At 34.0% G+C, this 12737-nt stretch overlaps 1 protein-coding gene across 1 annotated transcript; it reads right to left on the reverse strand.

The window, feature by feature from the left end:
- Positions 1-2563: 2563 nt before the first annotated feature.
- On the reverse strand, positions 2564-2992 carry LOC149159893 (auxin-responsive protein SAUR76-like). Its single transcript, XM_089434456.1, has one exon. The coding sequence runs from the start codon at positions 2990-2992 to the stop codon at positions 2564-2566; it is 429 nt and encodes a 142-aa protein (XP_089290582.1).
- Positions 2993-12737: the final 9745 nt, after the last annotated feature.

A 12737-nucleotide genomic window follows, 5' to 3' on the forward strand; every position in this document is an offset into this window, starting at 1 on the left:
TTTAACATTACCATGAAATGACTCAGGATGTTTGAGAGTGGTTCCGGCCTCATTGGATTTCATATGGAGAAAGTAGAATTTTAGATTTCATTCAAAATACAGCAGACTTATCAGTTTTTCAGGATTTTAGGATGGGGGGATTGCAATGTTTTCATTGAATTTTGTCATGTATTAGGGTATGGAACTCGTATTTAATCAAGAGCACCGATCCCTCTATGTACCTTGATGTTAGTGACATTGGTTATCGAGCTCCTGTATCATGACACTCCTAAAAATGTACGCATTACTCAAACAAAATCTTGACTTGACATGTTATGCTTGTTCTATCTTATGTTAATGCTTAAAGGGTGATATTAATGAAAAAGATCCCTATACAGATACAAAGGTAATGACAAAGATACCTCTGGATATTAATGCTTAAACAGTGATATTAATGACAAAGATCCTGATTTTCCAACAAGACTAAAAAATTAGACATTTCTCGTGGTGGCAAGAGGGCCAAGCATAAGAAATAGATAATAGATTGGCATGTATTTGAATTTTGTATGTACTATGCATGTTAATAGCTATAGATGAAGATCTATATTTGAAATCAATAAATTTGTATCATTAATTAAAATTTGTGTAAGAAATATCTAATTTAATATATATATATATATATATATATATATATATATATATATATATATATATATATATATATATTTTTTAATAAAATAATATATAACGAATCCTATCTTGTTACGGGGTCAACCTGTCCGAATCCGACACCACGAATCCCGAATCCTACGAATCCTGAATCCCTGTGTCAGGTGACTTGCATATAAGGAATATGCATATTAATAATTATATTATATTATAAAATGCTGTTTAATTTTTTTAAACATTTACATGTGAGTATATTTAATATACTTTCCTATAATAGTTTGCATATATTTTTTAAATTTGAAAAATGTGTTAGTTAAATATTCCATATTTTTTTTATATATAAAATGTAAAAAAAATTCTATTAATTTAAACAAGAAATCTTTATCTAAATAACGGAAAATCTATTAAAGACTCTTTGTAATTTAAATATCTTGTTACTTTTTAATTTAATTTATCTATCATGTGTTATAACATTAACCCAAAAAATCCATAACAATCCTTTTAGGACAACTTATCCCACTAAACAAACATAAAATGGAAAAAAGCTAAATAACAAAAAAATCTTATCTAAATAACAGAAAATCTATTAGACTTTTTCTAATTTAAATATCTTGTTACTTTGTAATTTAGTTTATCTATCATGTGTTATAACATTAATGAAAAAAATTAACAATCCGTTTAGGACAACATATTCCACCAAATAAACATAAAATGCAAAAAAAAATTCTATTCATCTAAATAACAAAAAAGTCTTCATCTAAATAACAAAAAATCTATTAAAGACTTTCTAATTTAAATATCTTGTTATTTTTAATTTAATTTACCTATCATCTATTATAACATTAATGCAAAAAAATCCATAACAGTCCTTCACAACGTATCCCACCAAATAAACATGACTGTCGGTTCATTATGAATTGATTCCTCCTAATCCTTTCTTATACGAAATGTAAACATTGGAATCACATATAACAATTACACAATCCCATTTATTGCACAATCCGATTTCTCATCCTTCCTATAAATCTTGAGACTCTATTTAAAATTTTAAATCCTTGTGCACAAAAGCCCTCAGGCAGAGCTTTACACATTCACTGCATTTCCAATCCTGTCACTGATAAAGATTCAAAATCTATCTAAATCCTACAACGAAAATACCTTTAATTCTACAGAGGGGAATGACAAAGGCCTTACAAATATTACAAGGAACACCAATAAAGCCTTTCAGTCAGAAAACAAACAGCAATTGCAGCTGGTTATGGGTAATAACCCTATACCAATTGCTGGCAACTCGCAAGAAATCTGACAAACCCATATCGAAAGAGGATTTCTTTTTCTCAGAATTGCAGTAGGCATATGGTGCTTTCTGATAAGCTTATAATCAGTATCCAAGAAATTTGTATTGCATTTACAAAATTCTGAGAATTGGATTCATCAAATATCTGTGCAAGCTTTTTTGCTAAAGGTCCATTGCAATAGCAAAAATATTTTTTCCCGGGGATTGGAGAGGCTGGTAGATCCACGACCTCATATATTCTAGATTAGTAGCGTTATTATAGACTAACACAGTAATATAAATTAAATGACGGATAAAGATGTATATAAAAATAAATTATGTGCAATTTGTAATGGAGAATTTGTAAGGCTAGGACTAGAGGAGTGGAGATATAGAAATAGAGATAAGAAAAATGGGCCGAGAGATGTGGAGATATAGAAATAAAGGACTAGAAATAAGAAAAGTGGAGACATGGAAATAGAAAATGGAAACATTATGAAAAACCCTTAATTCCTTTTAAAGAATGAAAATTCTTACAGCCATACTCTAAAATAGAGTATCTTATATTTGCCTAATAAGACGAAGTATTGATGTGTGACAGTATCTCGATAGAAGAGTACCAGAATTCCCTCCACTGCATTACTTACTGGCATAGTATTTAGCCAATTCCTTCAAGCTGGACTCGCTGTGAATGACCTCGGGTTCTCCATTCTCCAACATCCACACCAAATGCTCGAACAAGACAACCTCGCAGTCAACTGAGAAGCCGTCCTTCCATCTCTTCGCAATGATTGCCCTCAACAATGGATGCTTCATGTACTCAGCACTTATAAAATATCGTCTTCTGCATTTGCCAACATACACGGTTTTACATCCCTCGGGCGCTTGTGCTAGTCTGTCTGCATGGAGGAGGCTGGACGGCGTTTCTTGGGATACATTAATTTCATTCCACTCATTGTAATTATAATGGTATACTGGATGGGAATGGCGACTGAGGTTACTGTATGTGCGCCCCACTGCGTTGCCGAGGCTGTGCCACATGTTCATAATGCTCTTGAACCTCGTCATATTGCCTACACCATGTTAAGGGCCAGTGCAAGATAATGCAGCCTGGGTAGACTGCCTGCGCTCTTTGGTAAATATGCCAGCTCTATTTCAGCTCTCTAGGACCAAGGTTTCATGGATTGTTGCCGTAAAATCTGCAACAATCGTGGTCCAAAAGAGCAAAAATATTGCATTTACATAGAAAAATATTTATTTAGAGGAAGATCAGCTTGTCTTCCTAGCAAGCACCAATCATCCGAAACGAGGAAACAGAGTGCGCAGAGACTTTTAGGGCTGCACACTCAATTAAGGCAGCGTCCTCTAATATAGGGTGGTGGACGCGAGAAATAAGTGGGAGCTGAACTATCTGTCACTAATTATGGAGTAGCCCAACTGCACATATTAAACCCGGATCTACCCAGAGATGATAGGGTTCTAATTTTACTACTCTTATTTGGATTTTGATTAACGACGTTAAGTAATGGATTTGGGTTTGTTATGATGTAGCTTTTAATTGATCCACATGGATTCTATTTTTATGACTGTTGTTATTTGGATTTTAGTGAAGTAGGTAATATAATATGGATGCCTCTTCTATGTCTTTCGGTTCTATTTTAGTGAGAGCTAACGCAAAGATTTTTGTTTGGTTGAGATGTATCGTTTCAAGTTGATTCAGATGGTTGTCAAAAACTCAAGACAGCTCCTGCGTAAAGAAGATGTAATTTAGTGTTAGATAGCAATTTTTTTTTTTTTAATTTTGGAAGATCGGTCATCATTCCTTAGGAGGAATATGGATAGCAATATTCCAATATGAAACATGCCTTACAGTTACATTGTACTAGTTTTAAGAATACATTTACAGTGTACTAATTTTAACAATAAAAACTTAGTAGAGTAATAATCGTAGTCATAGTTTTATATTTTTTCTTTTTGGTCTTGATTATAATTTTAAAATACATCATAAATATGAAATAAGTTTTATAACAATAATATGTTTGGTTAAAAAATAAGGGTGATAGTGGTATAGCAGCATAGGCTTTGTCTTTATGGTGATTAAGGTATTGTGGGTCCATGCTTTGTTTTGATGATAATAGCTTTTGTTATATGGTGGTAAATCCCATTTCTACAATATGCTAGAACGAATACCTCTACACTTTTAGAGTAAATTCTATTAAGCACTTAAACGATATCTTGATTACGCGTTGATTTGGCAAAACGGGACATTGATTGGGTTTATGTGACAATTTGGAAAAATGTTTGAGTGGAACGGAACACTGTGCGGGAGAATTGTGCGGGCTAATGTGTCCAGAGGTGCGGAAGTGGGAGAATAGTGGTTCTCCTGCACATTCTCCTCGACATATCCTTTCAATGTTGTTCGGCCTCGCATAGTCGAATAGACTACAATTGGATACATTTTATTTCATGTTATGTGACATTGCACCAAAACATTATTGCACAATGTTAAATTATATATGTCAAATAACGTGAAAATTGACATTTTTGCAATGCGCAAGAGTGTGCAAAGGGGGAATGTGTGCGGAAGTGCAGAAGTAGAGGTGTAAAGGTTCTCCTACACACATGTCTCTTCTACAAATGCTTTATTTTACACAATAAAAAATTAAAAGCTTTCCATCATAAAAAATAATGTTATGAAACGAGTTTTAAAATGCCAATTTAAATTTTGTTTCAAAGTTATGAATTTCATTAATCGTATGATTAAACCTAATTAAATTTTTAATACATGCTATTCTGTAATGTGGGAAGTTGATTGAGCTTATATGGAATTTCGCCAGAATGTTTCTACAGAATGGGAAAATATATGTGTCAAATACTGTGAAAATAGACTTTTATAGTGTACAAAAGAAGTGCGTGAAGGAAGAACCTATGCAGAGGTGCGGATGTGGGGGAATAAAGGTTCTCCTTCACATATCTCTCTTCCACACATCGCTTCAATATGTTGTAATGTATACTAGCTACAAATCTCTTTGCACCTTCTTGATCTATCTAAAACCAATGAGCATTATACAATGCTTCGGTGTAAATGCTATTAAGCATTCGACTGATGTTTTGTTTATGTCAGGGATAAGCCTTAATTAATTTTCAGATATGCAGTGAATTTTTCCACGATAGGTTGATTAATTCTAAGTGACAATTCACCAAAACATTATTGTGAAACATCAAAATATGTATGTCAAAAAACATGAAAATTGAGCTTTTGCAATGATGCAGAATGTGCTCCATTATTCCACGTACCAAAAATTTAAAAGCTATCTACACCATGGAGTCAAATTATAGAATTGGATTGCAGGGATAGTTAATCACCCACCCTTATTTTGCATTTGATATACATGTAAATGAAACTTTGTCATGACCCAAGCTTTAATAAGAAAAAACCTTTAGTTAATTGATTAATGTGTAGTATTATGTGGGAGGGAAGTGTGCGAAAGAACTATGGTGGAGGATGAATGTATTCAGAAGTGTAGAACAATGTAGAAGGAATATTGTGCTCCTTTTGTCATACGCCCTTTCATCTAAAGAACAATTCTTCCTCACACATATTAAAAACACACTTCATTTAATATAGGATAATAAGTGTTGAATTCACAAATTTGAAATCACTAATGCACTTAGTATTAAAGAAACATGAATACTAAGATTCATTGATTCTATTGATAAAGTTTTTAAATGAATAAGAACATTGGTTTGAAAGAAACATCAAAGTAAACATTCAAATATTGATCACAAATCTAGTCAAAGTAAAACATTAACTAGTAGTGAAGCAAGTTAAGAGAGTAAATGTTATTAAACACCCAAACGATGTCCTAATTACACATCAACTCATTGAATAAATACTGAAAATACTTATATTTACTGGAAATGGATCTTTAGTTAATCATAAGATTAAGCCTTATGTTAATTTATTTTGTAACAAAACATTGTTTCATGTTTTTGTATAAATTGCTTGAGATATGTGTCCTCGATCAAACATTGGCCTCTAACTAAAAAGGAAAATAACACTGTCCTCAACAAGAACGAACCCAATATAATAAAATTAATGTTTAAATGTCATTGTATCGTTACATAAATCTATACAAAATCAGAATTAGGATATTAATAAAATAGTACTTGGTTGTATATTATTATAACATGTCACTAAATAAGATTACATGATATGAAATTCAAAAAAGAAAACTTGGTAGCGTTTTCCTTTTCTTTACTTCTTTTTTGAACTTAGCTTTTTATGAAAAATAAATTTGTATTAAATGACACTATTAAATATTCTCAACACTATGTTGAATATCGATTTCCAAAGCACGTCAAATGTAAGAAACATGAAACACAATATTATGAATTGGACTATCATAAATTCGTATTTAAGAAAATAAGATAGGGTTTTTGGTAACTGACATCGAAACAGTCTTTTTAGGTTGTAGATCATCAAAACCAGTACTAGCTAGATTAATTATGATCAGTGGCAAATGAATACCATTAAAATGGATACCATTCAAATTTCCTTTTATAACATTGATATCAATTCAAGATTTAGATTACCTATGGCCTCTGATGCACTATATGCAGTCCTCTTGGCTTTGAAATTAGTTCTAAGAGCTCCGGGAAAGTGGTTTTCTTCAATTAACTTACAAGTGTTATTGAGGTTTAATTTATCATATGTCTATTGTTTTTTGAATTTCCTTAATCTTGGTATAGGCCCGTTAACTCTAAAATTGTTTTTAAAAGCTCTAGGAAAGTGATTTTCTTTGTTTGCTATGAAACTAATGAGGGTTATCAAGGTTTATTTTAGTTTATGTCTATTATTTTTTTAATTCTCTAAGTGTTGTTGGCGTCATCATTATTGGAAATATGTTTCTAGTGAAGTTCCTTTTTAATTTGTTTTTGTTGTAAGCCAAAATTATTTTAAATGGAAGCTCTGTTAGGATTTTGAAAGATGATTTCAATATTATTGGCCTTATTAATTTGGTGTTTCATTAGACTCTATTGTAGTAGTTCTAGTGAACTGGTAAGCCAAAAGGGAGGGGGGCATTGTGTCACTTGATTTCTGTTATTTTCTCAAAGAATATTTTGGTTTAACTGTTACTATTACAGTACTAACATTAAGACAAATGACCCAAGGAAGCAATGCCAGAAACATGTAGGAAGAGTTATATGTAGTCAACCAAGGAATCTTAATGTTGATGGATAGCATTTTGAAACTTAGGCAAAGGCTTGGGTGGATGGAACATGAATTGGATGCCATAATAACACAATTACACAATTAACCAAGTTATTTTAATGCTAATAACTATCATGTCGAAACTTCATCAAAGTCTTGGGCTGTTGGAAGATGAACTAGACGCCATAAGAACACAATTAGAAAATCTCTTACAAAACATGAATGGAGTAAACAAACCTCTATTCTGGAAGCACAACCAATAGAAGTACCAACCTCCATGAACCATCGTTTATTAATAAAGAAATCATTACCAAACTTTGCTACTTGGTTAGCCAATTTTGAAATTCAATATATGCTAAGAGCTACATATTGCAATTTTCTGGAGTCTGTAAAATGAATACTTTTTCAAAATGTATAGTGTAATAGTCCAATAACCTTGCATCACCTATATTGTGACCATGTTCATGGGACATAAATTTTGTAAATTATGGTCACAATATAGGTGCGAAAGTAGAAGTAGAGGACACAGATACCTTTCCTGAAGGGTGGGCAGTCTTATTGAACCAAGTTGTGAGCGAGGGGAAGTTATTCCACTTGTAAAATATGTTGGCTCAACACTTCAGAGCCCATGTAGAACAGGCCTGGAATCCTCCCAAGGGTGAGAAAGCAAGGTTTTATATGTATTCATACTTTCTGGATGCAATCTGTGCACATAATCAATTTCCTGGCATGAACTAGACATGGAGCCCATGAGAAACTATCATGCATATCTATTACAAACCACTTTCGGAATTCAGTGATTGAGGAGTAATGGAACAACTAACTCACCATTTCAATATCCCTCTTTACAAGCTCACCTTTGAAAAAGAGACACCTTGCATGTCACAAGGAGAAATGGAGGCAATAGCAAAGATCACATATTGGTTTACCTCACTGGGTGGCAACTTCCTTAGAGTGTTCGGTGGAGAGGAGGCGCCACATGTTTTGCCTATGTATGCCACCAACAAGTTTGTCATGCGAGAATGTCATATCATCTTGCTACAATGTTGTCAATAACTTTGCATAGGAAGAAGAAAGCACCTTGGCTAACTTTTCCTATGCAAATAAGATTATACAATATTAAGAACTTGAAAGTCCTAGATACAGAGGGAAAGGAGATAGTGATGTTTACACTCGGTACTCAAGACTTTAATCTGTATGATACCCATAAAATTTGTGAAGACCATTGTGTGAGAATTTACTTTTAGTGGATCAACGAGACATTACATTAGCCAGAAGAGGATCCATGGAGGAATTTCTACAATGCCTCCAAACCCCATGAAATGATTAGTTTATTAGGGAATTCACAGGCCACTCCATAGAAGGCAACAACTCTAGAAGAAACAACAACAGAAGGCAGCAATTCCGTGTAGGATAAGGGAAAGAGAGATATTACCGACAGTCCAGGGGGAGACCAAAGCTACAATATGAAAGAGAATTTGATTCTTATGAAAGCATATTTAGTAGCAGAAGCAAAGAGGAAGCAGAGGATAAAGAGAGAAGAGTAGAGGAAGAGAGAAAAGCAAAGGTTGGAGAAAGAAGAACTAAAGTTGTAGGAAGCAAAACAAAAATTGAAGGAAGAATGGGAGAAGAGGAGGAAATAACAAGAAGTGAAGTAGAAGTAGGAAGAAGAAAAAAGGCAAGGTACCATAGAAGAATAAAAATACCAATATAGGTTGAAGAGAAAGAATATAACCAACTAGCAGTTGAGGAGGAGGGTGAATGGATGCAAGATAGAGAGCTTTCTCAGTAGATCAAAGACTTGATTTAAGTTTTAGACATGGAGATGGAACTAGAGTTGCAAAAAGAAGATGTTGACATGATTTTGAGTGCACCACAGGTCACCATTCAGTCTCCACCACCTCCAGAAAAAGAGATAGCTCCAAGTGAGAAAGGGGATGTTTTTCCTCTTGATGATGATCCAGTAATGGACTTGTGAAATCTATCATATGATGAGTTCCAAAATAATATTATACATGCATGGAGAAATAATTTTTTGGATTATAACGTGTCACCTGGATTTGTTTGAGAAAGGGTGATAATGGAAGACACCAGGAAGAATCCAAATTCCAATTCAGAAGCCAACTTGTCCTTTGTAGGTGAAAAGAAATCAAGCATTCAGTATTTGATGGTTGGGAATGAGCAATTGGCACAAAACTTACAAGCTATTAGGCAAGAGGTAGAATAACTCTGCGCAACAACATAAAAAATAATTTTTGCAGGTCTACTTAGAGGAGATGAGAGCAGTGATAGTTGTTGAAGTATCAACACTTGGAGAAACCATACAGAACCTCTATGAGGAGTTTATGACCATACATAAAGCAGTTTTCCATTTCCATGGCCCACAATAGCAGATTTTTTTTTTTTTGTTAAAATGCCGAGGAACGTACAAGCTACCATTACCTATGTGAAATAATTGGAAATGCGATACAAAGGGGCACCGCTTGACTTGGGGAAGAAAATGAAGCCATAGGCAGAGCTAGAGAAAGTGAGAGTTCGGATGTTGATTCAAATCAACAATCATCTCGCCTCATTTATTTGTAACATTCAGGCCTCATATGTATGCATTAGAGAACTTTTGAGGTGTAAAATGGGCCTCCTAAGAAAAACGTACAACCAAAATAAACTTTATAAGAACCAATAGGATTTGATATGATGATGTCAACCATGGGGTATGATTCACCATTTTTGGGGTAAAAATGTAAAAGGATTAAAAAATAAGAAAACAATAAAACTAATTCTTCAACTTGTATTTTCAACTTATATCCCTAAGGTTTTACTCAAATTTTGGGTCAGAGTACTCGTTGGATGAAAAATTTAATTCCTGATCCAAGAAGTACCCATGTTGCATACTTTTGATGGACACTTCTACATGAGAAATGAGAAATACATGAAAAGACGTGATTGCAATCATGTTTATCATGTATTTCTCATTTTTCGTGTAGCAAGGTCCATCGAAAGTATGCCACATGGGTCCTCTTTGATGAGGAATCATATTCTACATCCAACGAGTGTTCCCGCTTGAAATTTGAGTAAACCCATAGGGAGATAAGTTGAGAATATGAGTTGAAAAAATAGAATTTTTCTTTCTTCCTTTTAAAATTTGATGATGTGATCTAATATTATTTTATTATTTCCACTATTATTTTATAATTTCCTTAGGAGGCCTATTTTAGACCTCAAAATTCCCCTAATGCTTATATATTAGTTTGGATGTCTAGGTGAAATCACACAAGATCCCATCAATTGGCTCGCTCACCAAAGCCAAACCCAAGAACTAGGTCCAGAAGGAGATCCAAGAGAACTTGGAGTAGCCAAGACACATTTCCACCAAGGAAGATTTGGAGCTAAATACATAGAACATGTAGAACTACATTGGTGGTCCTATCCAAGTTAGAATAATGTTGCACATGCTTCATGGGGGAGTTGAAACGGGTTCCAAGTCATTGTACCTAGATTCCATGGAGGCTAGAGTTTGATTCCAGTAGTGCACCATCATGTAGTTTGGGGATGTCATTGGAAAGTACCAATCTTAGCACAAATGTATCACCGAGAACCATCAAGTGTAAGCTCGTAAGCTAGAGTTTTTCCAAAATCATCCATCATAGTGTTTTGTCTTGTTAGGCTGTCAAGTTGTCTCTATCCTATTTTGTCTTTTATGGGTACAAGTGTAAATTTTAATATTATTTGTAATTATTTTGTAAGTGAAATTCCAAGTATTAATATTTAAATATGAAGAGTCATGATGTAATTTAATGAGTCATTTGCAAGAAGTTGAAGAGTCATTAGGTTAGTCAAAAGAAGGGGAGTTGAAGGGTCACCCTCCCCTCTTTTATAAATAGAACCTCATAACTCATGTAAGGGGATTTTGGGAGCCAAGCTTTTGACTAGGCTTAGGATTAAGAAGGGTTTAGGAGTTTTGTGAGAGCCTTGGCTTCTCTGTAGCATATACAGAGTATCACTTGTTTGGAGGAGCAGGTGTTTTTTATGTTAATGCTCCACTATTGGGGCTAGTGGTCATCAATGGTGTATGCGTGATTGAAAATTTCACTTTTAATAAAACTTAGAGCCGCTATGATTTCATGCATATGTTTCGAATATAGTAGGACTATTCTTGTTGTATTTGCAATGTATGTTATTTAACTTATGCTCATGCTTATGAAATATTTCATTTTCATTTGTACGAATCTTGTTGAACACGTGTTATTGTATTAATTAATCACCTTAACTTGTGGACTATTCCACATGTTAGCTCGTGATGTCATTATGCTTATTTGTTCCTGTTGATGGTGGTGGACCCATGAACATGTCAGGGGATCTCCCCAGTAAGAAGTTCCAAATAGACCTCAGATCATTTGGAGTAGAAGTCCTAATAGTGGGTAGTACAATAGTGCCTTGACTGCGGTAGCACACAGAGGTGAGTATGATAACTCCGTTGGAAGCAAGCGTGTGATCTTGCAGTGAGTCAAGTGAGATGCGTGGGGTTGCTAACACACAAAGTGGAAAAGGAAGTGTGTCCCTTAAGAGCCTGTAATATTACACAACCTAAAAGGAACACACGAGTGGAATGACATCACAAGATGGAAGCAGAATAGTCCACAATTCAAAGTTATGGGTTAATACAATAACATGTCCTCAACAAGATTCCTATAATCATATACAAAATAGTTGATACAAAAATTTGTAAGTGAAATAACAGACATTGCTAAAGTAACCAGAATACATTACAACAAAACTCTATTATTAGCCTCCATTTTTGCTTCCATTTTTGTGTCTAGGGCCAATTTTTGGTGCTATTTGCATCCATTTATCAAATATGGTGCAAAAAAAGGTGCAAAAGTTGTACCGATTTTTTGCACCAAGTCTTGCACCAAGTTTAACACCAAGTGTTGCACCAGGTTTTTCATGAGGTTTTGCACCAGGTTTTACACCAAGTTTTGTGCCATCCTTTGCACCAAGTTTTGTGCCAGGTTTTGCGTCAAGTTTGGCACCTAATTTTGTTTCACCTACTTTTTCATCCTCTGTTGCATCTACTTTTTTGCACTTACACTTGCATCAAGTTTTGAATCATTTTTTTCATCCACTTTTGCATCGTTTTTTGCATCATTTTTTGCATCCTTTTTTTGCATCCCCCTTTGTGCCAAGTTTTTCATCAAGTTTTTTGCCTAGTTTTGCATCTATTTTTTTTACATCCATGTTTGCATCTTGTTTTTTATCCATGGTTGCATCCTCTATTGCATCCATTATTGTGTCCATTATTGCATCCAATTTTTTTCTACCAAAATTTGTGCCTAGTTTGGAGCCTACCTTTGCACCCACTTTTGCTTCTAATTTTGCATCCATGTTTTCTTCCTCATTTGCATCTAAGTTTTCATTTACATTTTCTTCTCTTTTGCATCCTTTTTTGTATCCAATTTTGTGTTAGGTTTTCCATAAGGTCTTTCCGATCATTTTGCATCTACTTTTGCATCAACTTCTATTGCATCCACTTTTGTATCCAATTTTTAATCCACTATTATACCTATGTTTACATCCAGTTTTTCATCCCTTTTGGCATCT

This window comes from Pinus tabuliformis, chromosome 5_2, assembly GCF_031772625.1.
Source record: "Pinus tabuliformis cultivar Carrire ecotype Pingquan chromosome 5_2, CPIR1, whole genome shotgun sequence".
NCBI lineage: Eukaryota > Viridiplantae > Streptophyta > Pinopsida > Pinales > Pinaceae > Pinus > Pinus tabuliformis.